We start from the raw sequence: 18,178 nt of genomic DNA, 5'->3' as shown, positions 1-18,178 counted from the left end.
TTGTTTACTCTAGAGTTTGCTGCATTCTCTTTTGAGCCAAGTTCTTTACAGCAGTATTGACAATGGGAAGGTATGAAAACCTGAGCCAAGATCTGCAACCATCAGGTTTTCTGGAAGGAGTTCTCCATTTTATTTCATTCTGCAACTTTTAAACCTGAGATGTGTGCCAAATCTTCTTACACAGTTGAGAATCTCCAGGTGTGACCATAAATCAAAGCCAGAATAAGGAAATCCTGAGACTAATAATATAAAAGCTTGTTTAGCTTCACACTGGATCTTAAAGAAAGTAAATGAAGAAAAAGGGAAATCTGCGTTGAAACTTTCCTTTAAGGACTGTTACTTAATCTTGTTTCTGAGTTAAAACGCAAATGAAAAGAAATAAGACTTTGGTTCTTCTGCCCAGAGTGGGTAAACCAGCGGACAGAAGAAAAGGGAAACTAATTCAGTGGGAGCAAAATAAGCCTCTAGTCTGCTCCAAAATCACTTTTGTGCTGATATAGTTGTGTAGAGAATTTTTTGTAATTTATCAGCCAGTGCAGCCTTTGGAGGAGGCACAACTCCTCCCCTGTATAGGAACTTATCCCAGTAGGGTACAAGGAATGCACACATGAGGAAGTTAGCACAGGTAACTGATGTGAATTTGAGCATCTCAGCTCCTGGCTGTTTTATTTCAGTCAACAGACTCCATGTTCACGCACTGAATACTCCACACAAGCCTGTTTGCCTGCTTATGCTGTCACTGCATTTTTGTCCAAGAACATCTCCATCTGTAGCTATTGTAGCTGTGTGCATTACCCTGTATGCTTTCTCCTGTGTTCCTCAAGGAAGGTTGTACTGCTTGAATTATTCTACTGTACAAAAAGCCCAAGAGACCCTCAGTTCCTTAATCCAGCATGGTGCTGAGCCATCCCTGGAGGTTGCTAACACCCTGAACTCCTTAGTCTTCAAGGGAGCTCAGAAATACTCAGGACCATCTAGGATGTGATCTTCCCTGCTTTACACCCACTCCTCCAGTGGCTAGACTATTACAAAGCATGAAGTCCCCACGGTTCTGCAGCTGATGCTCATTCACCCTTCTGGGCTCATGGTTCAGCTACACAATGAGGATGAGGGGATCCAAACCAGGGCATATCAGCAGGGGATGAACAGACACTGCATCACAGACTGCATCCCCTCATCTGCTGAGGATCAGCAAGAAGGGATAGGAAGTGAGACATATGCAACAGTAGATATTACAGGCAGAACCATTTTGAAGGTTTAAAATTGCTTTTCTCTCTATTAAAAAAAAAAAAAAGGCAGTGCTTCCAATCAGTTTCTTGCAGGGTAAACACTGCACTCTAATTTGTTTGGTAAACCTTGTATTTTCAGCCATAATTACCCCATCAAGGCACCTAAATGAAGATGACATTTGAAGTGACCTTCAGCTTACAGCTGCAATAACCATCCCACAGGAGAGGTGGGGAGGGAAGGCAGCACTTGGTTCCCAAGGTGAGAGGTGCCTGTGAACATGCCAGCCAGGTATTCCTCCAAAAATCAGCCCAGTTGAGACAGAGAATCATGTTTCAGTGGGGACAGCATGCCCAAGACTAAGCTCTTTGGTGTCTCTGCTAGAGGAAAGACCACTGTAAGGTAAAGGCAGTTTGTTGTTTCCTCAAAAACAGATAGCTCAGGACATTTTTCCTTCTAGGGAATAACAGCTCCTGCAGAACTGAGGTAGGTGAGCATACTGTTTCTTAGGATGGTCTATGCGAGAGGGGGGTTACACACACTGCACATCTCCTGGAGTCCCTCCTCCAGAGGAGTATATTTTTCTTCAACATTTACTTGGCAATGGGGAGAGATATTCCTTTGCCTTGCACTGAAACACCCAGTGAAACAACTCAGTGGGTTACATGCACCCACTACCCTTACACAAGCAAAATCCTCAGTTTACCCTCCTCTCACAGCACTTTACATCTGTCCCCCAGCTCCTGCAGCCTTTGTGGGGGATCCCCAGCTATACTCTAACATTCCCTCTTTCTACCCCAGGTCACCAGAGGCTGTTCCCTGCTCAAGTCCCAGACTTCACAAGTGCATCACAAACCCTGTCTCCCCACTTACTTACCTTTTCCCACACTGGCTTGACTCTTTCCCCAGCACCTGCATCTCTTCCTCCTCCCCTGCACCTCCTATCTCCAACACCCTGCCCTCTGGTTTCTCTCCCCTCTATCCTTCAGCTCCTTCCCTTCTATCCTTCTCCTCCTTGGCCAAATCCCACCCAGACTGAACCCCTCTCTGAACAGTACTCTCCTGCTTTTCTCCCATTTCTCTGCTCTGGTCTCTTCAAACACTCCTCCCTGACACACTAATTCTCTCCATTAATCCCAGTCCCATTTGCAAGCTGCCATAGGGGCCCTTTACAGAGATATCTTGAGCTGAAGATCTGCCAGACCTTAGGAGTGTTTCTGCTGCCTGTCTCAACTCTTGCCCCAGCAGTCCTGGTACACTCAGCTGAGAAGGCAAGCTGCTAATTGATAAGAAACTGATTAGAGCAACAAAGTCCAGAGTTTGCTTCCATCACCCCCAGGTGCTGAACTCAGACCAGTAAGCAGCTGAACTCCCTCACCCACCTCTGAGAGCTGCAGAGTTGAGTAAGGACAAAACTAACATTTGAAGAATTCTGCAATAAAAAAGGAGACTGCTGAAACTCGCAGAGATGCCCAAGTGGGCAATGCAGGAGCAGAGATGGGCAGGAATCTGAATTTGCCTACCTGGCCAGCATTCCTGTTCCACTGAGCTCCCAGAGTTTATGAAGGACTTAACACAAGTGGACAGAAAGACAGTATCAGTACTGAGGATGGCACAAAAAACAGCCACATCAGCATTCAGCTTGTTAATTATCCTCTGGATCACCTCCCCTCCACATTCACTGCAGAAGAATCTCAAGGCATTTCCAAACCTAAACAAATATGAGAATCAAAAGGAGACTGGGAAGTCAATACTGCAAATGGATTTTCCATTACCACAAGGGCAGGCACCAATGTCCAGAAAGCACCACAACCAGGGTAATTATTTGCTGCCTGTACTCTGTATTCACAGAAGGTGCCTTGCCTGGTTTGCAGCAGCAAAGGGCAACTGCGTTATTGATCAGGTCAGATGCCTGTCACCCTCACAGGCATCAGGGGGGTTTTGAACAAGCCACACAAAGGCAGTATTGGAATTGTCACAAGTTCATGCTTGATTTATAAGGCAATCCGAAGCAGATTTATTGACCCCCTTTCCTCCTCTGCAGGGCAGAGGGAAGCAAAACAAAGCTTTGTAGGACCTGTCTGGTCCTACTGCCAGGACCTGACAGAAGAGGCCTCTGGCAGGAACCTCTGCAAGAAGGAAGAGTGAATGCCGAGGCCTGCAGAGGTTTCTAACTGGAAAAGCACCAGTGTGCCCCATTTGGGAGCATGGATCACTGCAAAATGCTGCTATTGAAAGCAGCCCTGCCCTTCTCCAGCAAATAAATGCCTTTTCTCAGCTGCTCCTAAACCCATCCTGATCTCACCTGATCACCTCACCCTGTCCAGGGGCACAGGATCCAACTCAGAGCACATCAGGTGTATCAGAGCACAGGGAATTCCCTCCAGGGTTAGCACTCCAGTGCACTGAAGCATCCAGTCTTTCTCTGATGCAAAGTAGGGACAAGTAATAGGAAAGAGGGGATAGGGCTTTGCAATATAAAAGCACAGGGCCAAATACTAACCCACAAAATAGAATTCCTGCTTGCTCACATCAGACAACAGCTGGAGAAAGATCAAGCAGAGTAGTTCCCACAGCCTGATCCTGCTCCCACACTGACCAGTCACGATAGCATCATTTCCCAGCACTGAGGGTAGAAACATCATCCCTTTTCCTTTGCAAATTAATTCAAGTCAGCTTTGAAGGACTTAAGTTCCCCAACCAAGATGACTTAAGGTCATATAAAAACTAGAACTCACAGGAAGTTTACACCTAATCCAGGCCCCAACTAGCAAAGCAGCCCTTAAGGGAGGTCACAAGCTTATTCTTTAAACAGAGTGTTTTCTTACAGCAGGCAACAGTACAGTTTTTGTAGAAGAGGTGACAGTATGAGTGCATCAAGTAGCATGGAAATAAGAGGGTGAAATTAAGCTCCTTGCAAACAACTAGAGAGCCTTTGCCTTTCAGCACTAGCCAAGAACTTTGTAGAGATTAGTCTATTACCTTCATGACAAGGCTGCTAACCAGAGATTTGTGAAAGTGACAGCTTTTTAGAGCATGCCCAAGGTAGTCTTCACCCAAGACCAGCACACTCCCTGACCTAGAAGTCAAGCATTTGAACAAAGAGCAGGGAACAGAGAGAAAAAGGTAGAAGTGCATGAATACAAGTGGAGAATTAAATAATTAAAATATTAAGCAAACTGGCAGAGGGAAGTGAGGTGGCATCTAGGAAGAGGCAAACAAGGAGCAAGTGGCCCTTTGATTGCATTTAAAGTTCAAATCAGCCTACAACTGAGTTATCACATGTGGCCACAGCATAGCCAGGTGTCGGAGTGGGAGACGGACCCGGAGTAACGACGGAGTCTCAATGTGAGTATGATCGTTCTCCCTTTATTCAAGCTGTTACAGAGTATATATAGACAGGCGATAGAGCATGTGCTAGCAATAGCTATATGATTGGTTTACAGTCTCTGTTCACGCACCTAAAGCGAATATATGATTGGTGCAAGGTTGCTGTTCACGTGGAGGGGTCTGTCGGCACCCTCCTTGACTTGTTTACCACTACTTGCCTTCCCCCTTCTGTAACGGTCCAGGGATGTTCAAGGACAGCTCGCATACACGTGGGGCCCTCCCTCCATCGTGAAGACAGGATTGCTCACTTCTAAGAGATCATGCCCCTTTTCGCTTAACCATTCTTCCCCAGCCAGGGAGAAATAGCAGGAGGAAAGGGTAAAATATAATCACTTGGGTTATAACTGTCAGAATCAAGGAACACCACATCATTCCCAAGGGCCACTAAGAGCCAAAAGAGACATCTCAAAGCATTTCTACTGTGCTGGGGTGCTTGGCGAGGATTGTCACATTACTTTGTACAGAAGTCTAAAGAAGTTTGTATAATTCAAAGCATAGCTAGTCAGAAAAACAGGTTTGGATAAGATTGAGAGCAGTCTCGATGCTCCCCACCGAGTTCAGATGAGTTCCACTTTAAACCATCACAGAAAGCCAGTCCATTTCTTCTGCATCCATCTCTTTCCACCTTCATCATTCTGCTGCCTCTGCAGCATGGATGAGACCAAGAGAGGAAGAACTCACAAGAAAGTCACACACCATTCCTAGCCACAACTAGTCTGGTGAGAGTTTTGCCCTCCTTGCTACATCTAACAAATCTCAACGGTTCCCTAAACCTTCTGAGGTTAAATACAGGAGAAGAGGCACATAGACACTTCCACTCAGCCTACCCTTCCTAAGCAGAGCTTTAGGAGCTGTCATGAAGAGGATGGCTTAGCCTGTTGCAGGCCATAGAAGCTCTAGCAGTACTACAGAAGAGCCAAAGCCATACAGGTGCTAGGTTGCCCCCCACAAGGGCCAGCACAGGGAATACAAGGAAGATCCCAGCTGTGTGCACAGCTTGAGTTTTCACCTGCTAGCACCTGGAGAGAGGCCCAAGGGTGGCTAGGGAGCAGCATAAGACAATGGCTCCTTCAGGTTGCAAGCTGGATGTACAGCAACCAGGAGAGAAAGGAAAAGACTTTCTGCTCTGTTCTCTTGGGCTTGTCTCAAAAAGATCTCAGGAATGCAAGTACTTTGAAAGTCTTTCCCCTAAAGCACCAGTTTTATTTGGACACAAAACCTGGGCTAGGACTGCACAATGGGGCTTTGACTTCTGCAGTTTCACCTCCCTGTAACATCTGATAGTTGGCAGCTCTCTCTCAGGGTGCCTTGAGTAAATGAGGCAAGGTGGGAGCAGGGACAAAGGTAAAAAGTGCTATCTGGTAGCCCTGAGCCCTCAAAAGGCAGCCACAGAGATTCCCACCATTCAGAGCATCTCTTAGCTGGGAGAAGAGAGAATTGAGAATTATAGATTTTAAAAAGTCAAGGTCTTTAAGGAAAAAAAGTGATTGTTTTTCCCCTGACATTTGGGCAGTTCATTGCTTTAAAGACATCCTTGAGGGGCATTGCTCTGGAACCTTCTAACTGAAGAGAAGGAATTACTCATGCTAGCAATCATCCTGTTTGCTTAGCACAAAGAGGTCATATTCACAGAAACAGTTTACCTCCAGCATGGTTTAGTAGTCCATGTTTTTTCTTTATAAACTCAAACATCCAGAAACATCCTTCAGGGGGAAAAAAAAGAGCCCTTCAGAGTGATTCACCTTCTCCCAGTAGGAAGAGAACTGGGCACCAGGCTCCCAGGGTAAGAGTAGCCATTACTGTGTATAGGAAATGGAGTTAAGCAGTAAGTTAGAATACGCCCCAGTGATCCATAAGTAGACAAATCATGATTTACTAGGCTAAGCATAATATTAATCTGACATGCTGCAATATTAAAATCAATATAGCATATGGGAATATGTAATTATTTCCTAAGAAGCACTTTTGTCCAAGGAAGTTTAAATAACAAGGTTCACACACTAAGGTAGCGAGGTGCAGCTTTGCTGTTGAAGAAGAGAAATTGCAGCAGATTTCCTACTGAATAGCAGGACTACTTCTGCTACTGCTTACAATTAGTGCCTCACTTCCCTCCCTACAAGCTCAGCTATGATGATCTCAGGCAGACTGAAGCTGCCTCTCCTTGAGCTCTTTGCCAGGGAGGAATTGCTTGGCAGTAATCAAAGCATCCAGAGAAGAGAGGACCCCTGCAATTTATCTCACATCAGATCTCGACAATAGCTTGGCCTGGCAATTGTCATTGGCTTATTATTTTGTCTTCAATGAGACCTAGTGGCTACACATGAGAAGCAGAGTTTGGGTTGTTATCTGATAGTCTCTGAAGTGCTCTCCTCAGTGAAGCTGGACCTGGAGCTTTACCACATCAGGGGATCATGTTGTATCAGTGGAATGACTGAACCAAGACTAAAGGGCCACATGAACCTGCCATGGTACAGTGCTAAGCCATTACACACAGTAATGTGGGGATAGAAGTGCAGTTGGAGCAGTAGCCATTTCTGCTTAAGAGAAGAAAAATAGAGGAAGAGTTCTTCCTCTAAACCCATACTTACTTCCCACAAGGGGGCCTCCTCCCCCGTCCCCATTTCTAACATCTAAGAAAAGGGAAGCTAATATTGGTGTCTCTGGCATTAAGTCTGGAGGAAGCAGCACTCACATTGGTAACAGATTCCACTTCTTTCCTTGAGAGGAAGGCAAGCCATACAGAAGAGAAACAAGTATGACTCTTATTATGTCAGTCCCTCACTCCCAATGGCAAGCAAGGCATTTGCTCTGTCCTCCTCAGCTACTCCATAGTCTGGTAAGTCCGGGGTGGGGGGAAGGGGAAGCTGTTTGGAAGATGGCTAAGCTTGGTAGCTGAAGAGCTTTTGGCTCAACTGGAGCACCTCCTGGCTAGGAGATGGTGGTGCCAACAGGACCAGCACCGGCAAGTATCTGTCACCGATGCTTTAGTGATTTCCCATCCCAATGGGTCCGCATCTTTCCCAGGCAGCCACTCCAGCAGTCCACTCTCCCACCACAGACCTTGAAGTCTTCACCAGATAGAAGACAACTATAACTCTAAGAGGGGAATTAGGCATAAGAGGTGTGGCAGAACGCAACTACCCCCCCACACGCACACACACACCTCAGGCCCAAAGCATGGCAGAGCACAACTACCCCCCCCATCTCAGGCCCAAAGTGTGGTGAAGCACAACTATCCCCCCCATGCACAAACACCTTATCTCAGGCCCCAGCTGACCTCAAATAACTGACTGCAGCCACAGCTGACCAGGAGGAACTAGGTGATACTGGTTGCAACTGGTGAGGCCAGAAACAGGCATGAGAAAAAAAAAGGTACAACTCCACACCAAATATTGTATGACCATGAGTCAAACTCCGTGCCCATAAATAGTGCTGCAGCCTAGAGCCCCTTGAGCTCTCCTGCACAGCAGCAGGCTGCACGGCGGTGAATCTCCCCTTAAGTTGGGACTCCTCTCAAGGTTACTCTCCTGGAGTTAAGAGAGCCTCCAACAAGAAACTGTTGGAGTGGTAAGAAACAGACTCGGGCACTAACAAATGTGCAGTAAGATTTGCTTGCTATGACTACACTGTATGGCCATCTTCAATAAATCTGTTAACTAATAACCAATAACTTTCTCCCTCCCCCCTTCACCCCCACGACAAGAGGCCAAATGACAAAGGCTGTCAGGATCCTGAAAGCTCCCCACAGCTTTTCCAAGTGTTGGGAAGCACCAGGAGGACACATGCCTGCCACCAGGCCTAGAAATGAGAAGGCATTATAGCTCAGCCTCTCCCAGGCTAGTACCAAAGCTCACAGCTGTACTCCTTATTGTTCCACTGCTGGTTGACCACTTCTTGCATTCCTGAGTGCAGTATCCCAGCATCAAGATATGTTACCCAAAACACTTAAGGCCTGAATACTTGGATAACCACCAGCTGATGAACTAGTTTTGTGCATCCCCATTGCTGAAGGCAGGCTCTGAAAACTTCTGGGACAGGCACAAGCACTGCTACTGTTTTCTGTGACAACTCTTGCTCTGCTACCCAAGACCCAGGATGAGCATGCTCAGAGTCTCCATAGCAGAACTGCAGGCTTGCTCCTATGGCACAAGTCCAGCCTCTACTTTGCCCAGAACCAAAGAATAGGAAGATGACTACCTACTCCCTTACCTCCAGACCTGTGGAAATTGCAACTTGGAAGCATCCTGGGAACTTGAAGACCATTGCTTAGAGGCTTCTGAAACTATTTTCAGAACTCTGTTCACATACTGCATTTTCCAGTTCCTTAAGTGATACTGCCTTGTTCTGCACCAGAACTTTTGCAGGTAGAAGAGTACAGTTCACATCTGTTGATCAATACCTGTTCTTGCAGCCTCTCTCCAAAAGAGAATAGAAGGTAAGCTTTCCTGCAAGCAGTAGTTTTATTTGAAACAGTTATAACCTAGTACAAGCAGCTTCTAGGAAGACACTTCTAGAAATTGAACATTAGCTGAAGGCTTTAGACCAACAGCAGTCGTTGTGCTGAGCATAGACACTGTCTGGGCACACTGGTGAAGGGCATATCATGAACTCCTTGCTAGAGAGGTGGAAGCATTGGATGCTTCAGCTGTTTTACTTCTGGCCCAAGTATCAGCCCCTACTCCTGAATGGATCTACAGCCATTTAGGAAGTGTGGCCCTGCTACCTCACCTCCCTCAAGAGTTCTTAAGACTTCTTACTTAATTCATCAATACCCAATAGTCACCACAGATGTGACATCTCACCCTCAGCTGGAATGGTGTGTGTGTAAAATTATCCCAGAAAAGACTCCCCCCAGAGCTGAGCCAGGCAGACTGTGTTCAGAGCCTTACCCCCTTTACATGAGGGTGGCAGAGGTTTCATGGGTCCCTGCTCCTACTGTCTGTGCTTCCTTCTCCTCCCTTGGAGAGAAGGGTCCCACCAGCCAAGAGAGAGGCATGTTGTTCTTCAGGTAGTCCAGCAGCTCCTCCATGTACTTCTGGATCACAGCCAGCTTCCCCTGGCTCTGGGTCAAGATGCTGCTGGACAAGTCCTGGAAGGAGCTTGCTGCTGAGAAAGCAGCATGAAACTCCTCTAGGTTACCAAGAGATTGTTTCACCTTATTCTGAAGGCTTGAAGGCAGGCCTTGGATTGCAGATACTATTTTACAGCAGGTGATCTGCAGCTGATGTGTGATACTGCGTGCCATGAGCAGGGCCAGAGACTCCATCTCCTAGAAGGAGGCAGAAAGGAGAAGGTCAGAGGAGCAAGTTACTTTAAGAAATCAAGCAGGGAAAGGGTGAATCAGATCCCTCTGCTTCCCTCCTCATGGGCATACCTCTGGCTTTGCAGAGCTTGCATCTCCACTCTCCCTAGGACACTTCTTACTCCAGTCCAGCCACATCTGGCATAGTTTCTCTTGCCCTTCCTGAAGCTTTTGGTTAAATCCTTGCTTAAACACTTCAATCTGGGGGAGGGGGGGAGGAATCAGAGTGTCTCAAGACAGAAACCTGCTGGTCATCAACACAGCTGTCACTGTCATAGTGAGGTTGAGACCAAGTCATACATTTGGCCCTGTCCTGCTCTCCAACAGGGAGGCAGAGCTCTACCTACCAGTTCAATGATGCAGTGAAGCTGTGCAAGGGCCTCCTGCATGCCCTGCCAGGCCCGCTTCATTTTATCAGTTGAGTGCAGGTAGGCAAACTGGCGGAGTTCATCAGAGAGAGACCCCAACCGCACAGAGTACCTCTGCTTCTCCTGCTGCTGCTCCATAGATATTATGTCTGTGCCCTCCCCAGATGCTGCCAGTTTGGCTGAGGAGAAAGACAATGCCTGTAAGTGTCTGACCAGAGATGCTTAATAAGAAAACTAAACAAGCATCAGGAGAGCTTGGACTGTGAGCCAGGTAGCCTCCAACATGGCACTTCCTATTAGTTCTTAAACCCATTTCAAAGATGAGAAAACAAGGTTGGTATCCCCATTTTGATGATCCTCATTAAATATGCAGGCACATATGCCACTTCCTGACCTAGTTCCTCATTTCCAATAGGCAGACTGAGGTCATCTCCTGTTTCCTCCAGCACAGCTCCTGCTCTGCTCGCAGCCATCTGGCACACTCTGGAATCTGTAACCATTGCCACACTGCTGGTCACTGCAGATCTGGCAGCCTCCATGCCACTCTGAAGAGCCTCCTTGGTTGCATCTATCACCTCTGTCACTTTGCTGCTCACAGCATCCTTTGCATCAGCCACTCTGGATGACATTAGCTCTTTTGTGTCAGAGAGAACCTACGGAAATAGGCTAGTGTCAGATAAGAACTGCAGTGCTCTGTGACCCAGTCCCTGCTGCACCAAGAGGAGTCTTCAGACAGTATCTCCCGCTTGCTTTCTTACTCCTAAGAGAGCTCACTCTATGCACTCAGAGATTTGTTTCCTCAAGAGAACTTGAAGTATTTCTATCCTTGTAAAGGCCAGCTCTGCTCTCCTCTTCCAGCCAAGGAGGGCATAGCCTTTGGTTCTTACCTGGTCCATTGACTTTTGAAGGAGAGGGAGCTTCTCCCCTACTTTATCCAAGCCCTTGGAGGCATATTCATTTGCCACAGCAACTGCAGAAAAGAGGAGGTGTCAAGACTTGGGTTTTCTACTATTTCATCTTGCAAGTCCTGCCTCCCCGATTATGCTGCCTTGCAGGGACTGTGGGTAAAGACTCCCACTCAGGCAGATGTGTTTTGATGTAAACTGGTTTTGCTGAGCACCTTGTCTTGGTTTCCACTGCTGCTTGGTCTTGAGCTAAGTCTGTTCACTTTGAGAATAACCAGTCCCCACTTGCACTAGCAAGAACATAGCCACATACTTTGGAGTCCCACCTGCAGCTTGTTTAGTTCTTGACCAGACAGTTGCTTAGCTCTCACTTCTGCCCTAGCCTCCATGTCCCAGGGATCTAGAATCGCACAGTAAACAGAAGGGGGCCCACACTGGTCTTAGAGTTAAACCAGGCCTGTCACATCAGCTGTTTTGTCAGACCCTTGCCATCAGGATCAGCCCCTCTCCCTCCATGAGGTTTAAAAACTTCTCACATGCTGAGGGTCTAGTTCTGGTTCTTGTTTTTTTTTGGTTTGTTTGTTTGCTTTTCCCCCCCCTCCCATTTGTGGGGGTTGGGGGGGGGGGGGAAGGCAGCTCCACAGGAAACAGGACCATTAGTAATGATAGCCCTCCAAGTGGGGCTTTTCTTCCAGCCCCCATGGGCTTCTAAGAATCAAACTACAAGCAGCTGTCACCTAATACTTTGGGCCTGGCAAGACCAGTTTTAGGGTAGTCAACACCTGAGTCAAATCCAGTCCTTCAGGAAGAGACACTTCTTCACACTACTCTGATTAGGACTCAGCCTTTTTTGCTTTACTTGTAAGTCTGGAGCTATCCCTTTAGTAAGTCAATGAGAGAGGTGCCTTTCCACACCCAAGGGCTCCTTTCAGGGTTGGAAGGAACCAAAGAGTTAGGAGTCCCTCTGGGAAGGGGATTTGGCCCTCACAAGCAGGTGTAAGCCTCCCCACCACATTACCTTGAGGCTCTAGTGTAGTCAGAACTGGTTGCACACAGGTAGCTGTGGCTTCAGTCACACTCTTCACTCCTTGCTCTGCTGCCTCACCCACGGATCTGATGTAGGGGTGGCTCTCCTTGGTGGAGACATAAGCTGTAGAAACCACATCACAGGCAGAGCTGACCAAGGTCAGGTTAGCCACCAGATTTATTGCAGCCTACGAGGGCAAAAAAAAATAAAACAAGCCATGAGGCTTCCAAGCCTGACAGAGCTTTCTATGCAGCCCTGCACCAAAGCTTCACCTTTCTGCCTGTTCAAGTAACCTGGTCTGGTTGAAGGAGGGCAAACCACAGCTCATATTCACTTCAAAACCTGCAACTCACTAAAGAAACAAGCTGTGGAACGCTACTGATATTTATGGTTGGTCCATAACAGAAAGGTTTTCTTCCAATACAGAGTCATCCAAGGGACAGAGGAGAGTGTAGACAGTCTCAGTACTGCTAGAACCTTACCCAGCTCCAGTTCATTTGACATAGTTATTAAACAATTCCAGGAAAAGCTTTATCAGAACAGGATCACATTGATGTTAAGCTGGCAGACTCCACACTAGTCAGCAAGACACACGCTGCGGTCCACAGAGGCAAGTGCATCAGGTTTTGGGGCCCCCAAGACATGGGAGCCATTCCACAAAAGCATTGCCCAGGCTCTCGACTAGAGGTGTAGAGAAGCATCGCTCCTAGCCAAGAGCCAGGCTATTTTGCTTAATCTAGCAGGTTTTTTACAGGGTCTTCAGGCCTGCTCTTTTGGCTGTGCCACCACTCATTCCCAGAGAAGCTGCAGGGCACAGGCTGAGCAGAAGAGGCTCCTCCCTTTGGGCAGGCTTAGCTTCCCCCTAGCCACAGTAGCAGCCACTTCCTCACACCTGCACCCAGAAGCTGCTGCTCCAGTTACAGCTCACACAGAGTACCTACCTGCTGTTCCAAGTGTCTCCCCCCCGCTGATGTGGGAGACATGCTGGCAGAATGTAGAAAGTCTAAGATCTATTTACACGTTCACTTTCAAATGCATTTGATTTCTGATTTGCCTTTAGTTGCAACAATGAAGGAATGTATTTACCTGGGACAGGACAAATTGGAAGACAAGCTGCCAAACCTGCAAGAACCAGATGACAAGATAACAGTTTCTGGTGGATGGGAGGCCAGGTGAACTTGCTTGTCTAGCTGGACCTGGCCAGTCTCCTTGTTCTGGGCTGAGAGAAGAGCAAGGCTCTCTTCTCTTCTCCCACCAGGTATCTTGTGAGTCACTCATAACTGACTTCAGTATTGAATCTCTTTGAACCCTTACCCAGCAAATGGTGTGCCTTGGTCCTGAACTTCTATGCAATAAAATTTAGACTTAAATCTGGTCTGTAGAAACAAACAGAACAAAAGAAGGGTGGTGGGTGGCTATGACCTCCAGAGAAAAGCCTTGTTACAGACCAGTTGAATCTACATACATGCAACTTCTACTGGAGAGGAAAGAACCAATATTGACTGAAGGAGTACCTTGACTAAAAATGCTAATCCTTCAATCTAACACAGAACTAGAAATTCTCGCCAACTAGGAACATCCCCCCCCCCCCTTCTTGGTGTCCATGACATGTTCTTCTGGAACGCTCTCCCTCGCAGAGGAGATGAGACCTGGGTACCTGCCAGTTCCCTTGGGCTGGCTCAGATGTCCATTCCCCCTGCTTCCTACCCCAAGGCTCCTCTAACAGCCTAAACCAGCTCCTCCTTTCACTCCCAACTTCCTTTGGTTATTTTTGCCTGAATGGCTCTTTTGACTGTCTGATCAAGCCTGGTACATTTAGTCAATAGACTTAAATGCAAATTCTGAAGTTAGATGGCAAACATACTGTAATCTGTACTCAGTAGCTGCAGTGCAGACACTCCTGGCGCTGGACTTTCCTGCTGAAATGATTAAAAGACAAAGGAAACAAACAAATAGTTACTCTCCAAAAACAAATGAGTGTTACTTGAGCACTCTGTGTTGAGAGTTTCAATCCTGCAGCTCTGTCCCAACTGGGAAAAGTTTGAAGCTGCAAAGCCAGAACCCTCTGGAGCTGTCACAGCTGTTCTGACTTGCCCTTCTGTCCCCTTCTCTCCCAGCTGGTGGGTTGGTACTCTGCTACATGCATGTTCTAGAGTCCATCTTCTGGGAAGATGTTAGAGCACAGCTGGAAACTCTTTGTATCCTTGCTGCTGGACTACTGTCCCTTGACAAATTTGAATACTCTAACCTGAGGTGAAGTTTCTTAACATTTGTTGTCCCACGTTCTTCTCACTGAAGCTCTCAATGACAATTTTAACAAACTGTCAGATTATTTTTGTGGAAGGTCCCATGCAAGTCTCATTACAGTTTCCACATCCCACAAACTGGGTGAACTGCACCCCAAGCAGAGCTTACTCACACTTGTAGTCTGACTTATTCCCCACCTGGGCTGGTCAAATAGCTCTGATGTTGAAATAGTCTCATCAACCTCACGGTTGTACCAAATGCTGTTCTACAGAAGTGGGTACATTCAGTCTTCTGATCTCTCTCTACATTCTCTCTGGCATCAAAGAGCTGGTGTCACCCAGCATCACTGGTGCCGAAGACGCTGCGATCAGAGTGGTGGTGTTGGAGGCAGCCAGGGAAGTTGTTCAGAGAGTCCTGGAGTCTGCTAGGTCCGTGGTGACCAGCCAGGGCATGGCAGTGGATTGCGAAGCAGGCAAGATCACTGACAGAAGTGTGGAAGCTGTGCCAGGAAAATCGGATCACCATTTCCCCATCACAGATGAGGAACTAGGTCAGAAAACACTTGCGTGAGGCAGATCTGCAAAGAAGATCTTTCTAGGCTTCTCTGCAATGTAGAGAGGTAGCGCGAGTGTGTGTGGTTGGGGTACTCGGCCTCCCAGTTCCTGCTGTATTTGGGGGATACAGACACTTTTAAAAGCCATGGTCACTCTGACTCTAACCTGCAAGGCTTCATGACTGCTGACTGTCTGTCGTATGCACTCTAGGACAATTAACAATTAACTTCTCATCGCTGTTTTTTCCAGCTGACCTTGTGGTCTCTGTGGAGGGGACTGAAGGGGCAGCTGTCCAGCAGCAGTCAGACCATCAGGGTTATTTCATACATCTGAGTTCCTTGCCCACTCATCTGCATCAAAAAGCCTACCAGTGCTTCTTAGCCAAAGTGAGGAAGATCAAGACGGTCACGCAGGAGACTTTCTCAAAGTTGCAGGAGGTCATTGAGCTGGTAGGAACACTGTTCTGTCTCCAAGCGTCCTGTCTTGAAGCTGCTTGCTGTACAGCAGTCTTCCCCTTTACTCCCTGTGAAGACCAGGAGGATCTCTGTGCCAGCTCACAAGCTGGCTGGGGTAGTCACAAGGCAAGTCTTGCTGCTATAGTAATTCACCCTTGTCTTCGCTTTCCTGTCCTACTCCAGATTGATTGTGTCAAGCAGGGTATTGATCAGAAGCTTCAAAATGGGCAGGAGAAGCTGCACCAGATGTGGCTGACCTGGAACAAGAAGCAGCCAAAAGAGAGTGAGGACGCAACTTCCTTGGAGCTGAAGATAGTGGTCTGCCGGAGATGCTGGCTCACTGAAGCTGTTTTGGGGTGGGAGTGGGTGCACTGGGAGCTGCTTCTAAAGCTTCCTTTCCTCCCCTGTAGTGGCTGGAGGTCCAGATTCTGGCCATGTCTCATGGCATCACCCAGCAACTGCAGCACACTCTGCAGACTCTACTGGCCAACAGCCAAGGCTTCCCATCCAACATCCAGGACAAGATGCAGCAGGTACAGCAGGAATTACAGGAGACCCACAACTCCTTGCAGGCTGCTGCTTCTTTCCAAGACCTGTCCAGGAACATCCTGACCCAGAAACACCATTTAATGAACACAGGCCAGGAGTGCATGGATGAACTGCTGGAGTATGTGGAACATAATAGACCTCTTGCCTGGCTGGTGGGACCTTTCACACCATCTTCTAGAGCCTCTGTAGGATCACAAAAAGGGACAAAAGAGAAGGAAGGTGAGGGGAATAAGTCCTCTAATACCTACTCTTGTGGGAGCCAACTTCTCTAGCTAGTACTGATATAAAAGTTTCCCCTGAACTGTGACTCCTGCTGTTGATAGTAAATCATCCCTCCCCTGCAGTGCTTAAAACTGATCAATGACTTCTAATCCAGGAGTACTCAGGATTCAAGAACAGTTTTGTAACAACAGGCATTCTTGCATGTAAAAAATAAGCAAGCCTGGTGATCCCAAGCCACCTCTAAATAAATTAAGATCAAGCGTGTATGATGCAGAAAGCTTTCTGAAATAAAGTCATGTGTCATCACTTGAGGCACTCCTCTGCTTGGCTACCCACCACAGCTTTGCTCACCCACGTGTTGGGACATAACCTTCATTTCTCACTGTGTCCCACAGGAACATGCAGTGCATGGTGAGGAGCAGTAATCACTAGGTGCTGCAACTTGTGTTCCACGAGAGCCCCTGGTCCAGTCATGGTCTGTCTATCTACATTGCAATATTGCAGTCTATCTTCCCTGCCCAACAAGGTTAGCCTAGTTCAAAAGGTCTTTCCAGATGAATCCCAGTGCTGCTTTTTCCTTATATTGTCAGCATTTCATTCCTAGGAACATTCTGTAAGACCTATCTGCAGTCTACCTAAAATGGTTCACCTAGATCTAGACGCCTGACTGTGCGTGGGTAGTGTGTATGTAAAACCCTGTGGGTTTCCCAGACGAAAAAACATTAATGTTTTTGCTTCTACTGCCTATGGTGAGTGTGAGCTGTCACACAGTAAAAAGCAAACAGCTAGATTTCTTCTTAAATTCCTTTAGTTGCCATCAGAGAAAAGCAGAACTGTTTACAAAGAGATGAGTGTATCATCCTGGCTCAGCACCTGTACTCCTGCAGAAAACCTTTCAAAACCATACTGATTTCCAAGAAACTGCTACTATTCCCTCTTGCACCCACTCTTTATCGCTTATTTTTCATGGCTCTTTCTGAAAGTAAAATGTTTTGCTAAGTCCCCTTAGCAGAAAAAAACTCATACAGAGGTAGAAAACAGCAAGCAATTTTGTGTTGTGGGTATGCTGCTGTTAGTACCAAAGAGCATGTCCCAGTGGTTTGTATCACAGAGGAACAGAAACTCTCCAGATGGAAATTGCTGTTCAGATCCTTTGTAGTGTTGGCTTAGCCTTGCTTAGCCTTTCTATCTTAGAAAGATGTATTGAGTGTGATAGCTGTCAGCCTGCTGCGGAGTTTAGCATACTGCTGGACAGTCAGGTTTCAACAACTGTGTAGTTATGGTGATAATTACCACTGTTGCCTTGGCTGAAGCTGCCGAGCACCTGTATTTATAAGGAAAATAAAGATGAATGGTCAAAAATAAAGGGAGACTCTTGAAAAAAGAAACAGGAGAGTTTCCTTTGTCTGGGTTTTTCTCCTCCAATAAAGATCAGCATACCCCTTCCCCTGGAATCTGTTAAATCAAATTATTTTGGTTTAATGGGTAACCTTTTTTCCCCATCTCTTTTAGCAGCAGAGGAGGAGAGGGAAAGTAAAGCAGGACAGGAAGAGGTAGCCAGAATTGGCATTGGCTATACCTTGTGCTTGTAGGCTGATCACCTAATATAAGGTGATGCAGAGAGATTAGGGAAGCTGAGAGTGGTGAACTGAAGTGGAGAATCCATTGCTGCTAGACCACTGACAGTCAATGAGAAAACCTGTGCCAGCATCTCAGGGCTGGAGTCGCTGCTATAGAGACTGTATCCAACTCAGTGGCAGGTTGCTAAAACAGCCAAAGGACCCAAGAGGTAGACTGACTCTGAAGGACCAGACAACATCAAGCTGACTGCTCTGAAAAGGAGTTTGGCTTTTTTTTTTTTTTTTTTTTTTTGAACAGCATGGGTGGTATTGACTGAATGCAGTAATTGGCTGAGCAATGTTTGGTCTTCAG

The 18,178-nt window shown here is 46.9% G+C and overlaps 2 protein-coding genes across 2 annotated transcripts; one reads left to right on the top strand and one right to left on the bottom strand.

The window, feature by feature from the left end:
- Positions 1-9,511: 9,511 nt before the first annotated feature.
- On the bottom strand, positions 9,512-13,202 carry LOC136996726 (perilipin-3-like). The gene is made up of 7 exons (XM_067317560.1): positions 13,161-13,202; positions 12,211-12,406; positions 11,175-11,257; positions 10,682-10,940; positions 10,267-10,466; positions 9,992-10,120; positions 9,512-9,886 (listed from the first exon to the last, which is right to left on the bottom strand). Exons 1-7 carry the CDS (start codon positions 13,200-13,202, stop codon positions 9,512-9,514), a joined length of 1,284 nt encoding a protein of 427 aa, XP_067173661.1.
- An 85-nt stretch (positions 13,203-13,287) lies between these two features.
- LOC136996725 (perilipin-3-like) lies at positions 13,288-17,838 on the top strand. The gene is made up of 6 exons (XM_067317558.1): positions 13,288-13,375; positions 14,792-15,016; positions 15,270-15,469; positions 15,659-15,793; positions 15,886-16,243; positions 17,759-17,838. The coding sequence occupies exons 1-6, from the start codon at positions 13,288-13,290 to the stop codon at positions 17,836-17,838; spliced, it is 1,086 nt and encodes a 361-aa protein (XP_067173659.1).
- The last annotated feature ends 340 nt before the right edge of the window (positions 17,839-18,178 follow it).

The sequence above is a fragment of the Apteryx mantelli genome, unplaced genomic scaffold, assembly GCF_036417845.1.
Source record: "Apteryx mantelli isolate bAptMan1 unplaced genomic scaffold, bAptMan1.hap1 HAP1_SCAFFOLD_75, whole genome shotgun sequence".
In the NCBI taxonomy this organism is placed as follows: Eukaryota; Metazoa; Chordata; class Aves; order Apterygiformes; family Apterygidae; genus Apteryx; species Apteryx mantelli.
This window is presented reverse-complemented; position numbering and strand designations above follow the sequence as displayed.

Bases quoted from the DNA above. Each gene is read 5' to 3' on its own strand.
- LOC136996726 (XM_067317560.1), bottom strand. From the start codon at position 13,202: ATGTCTCCCACATCAGCGGGGGGGAGACACTTGGAACAGCAG. The intron at 12,407-13,160 runs GTAGGTACTCTG...TTGCCCTCGTAG, and splicing joins GGAGACACTTGGAACAGCAG to GCTGCAATAAATCTGGTGGC. The intron at 10,941-11,174 runs GTAAGAACCAAA...CTATTTCCGTAG, and splicing joins TTCAAAAGTCAATGGACCAG to GTTCTCTCTGACACAAAAGA.
- LOC136996725 (XM_067317558.1), top strand. From the start codon at position 13,288: ATGAAGGAATGTATTTACCTGGGACAGGACAAATTGGAAGACAAGCTG. The intron at 15,470-15,658 runs GTAGGAACACTG...GTCCTACTCCAG, and splicing joins TGCAGGAGGTCATTGAGCTG to ATTGATTGTGTCAAGCAGGG. The intron at 15,794-15,885 runs GTCTGCCGGAGA...CCTCCCCTGTAG, and splicing joins CCTTGGAGCTGAAGATAGTG to TGGCTGGAGGTCCAGATTCT.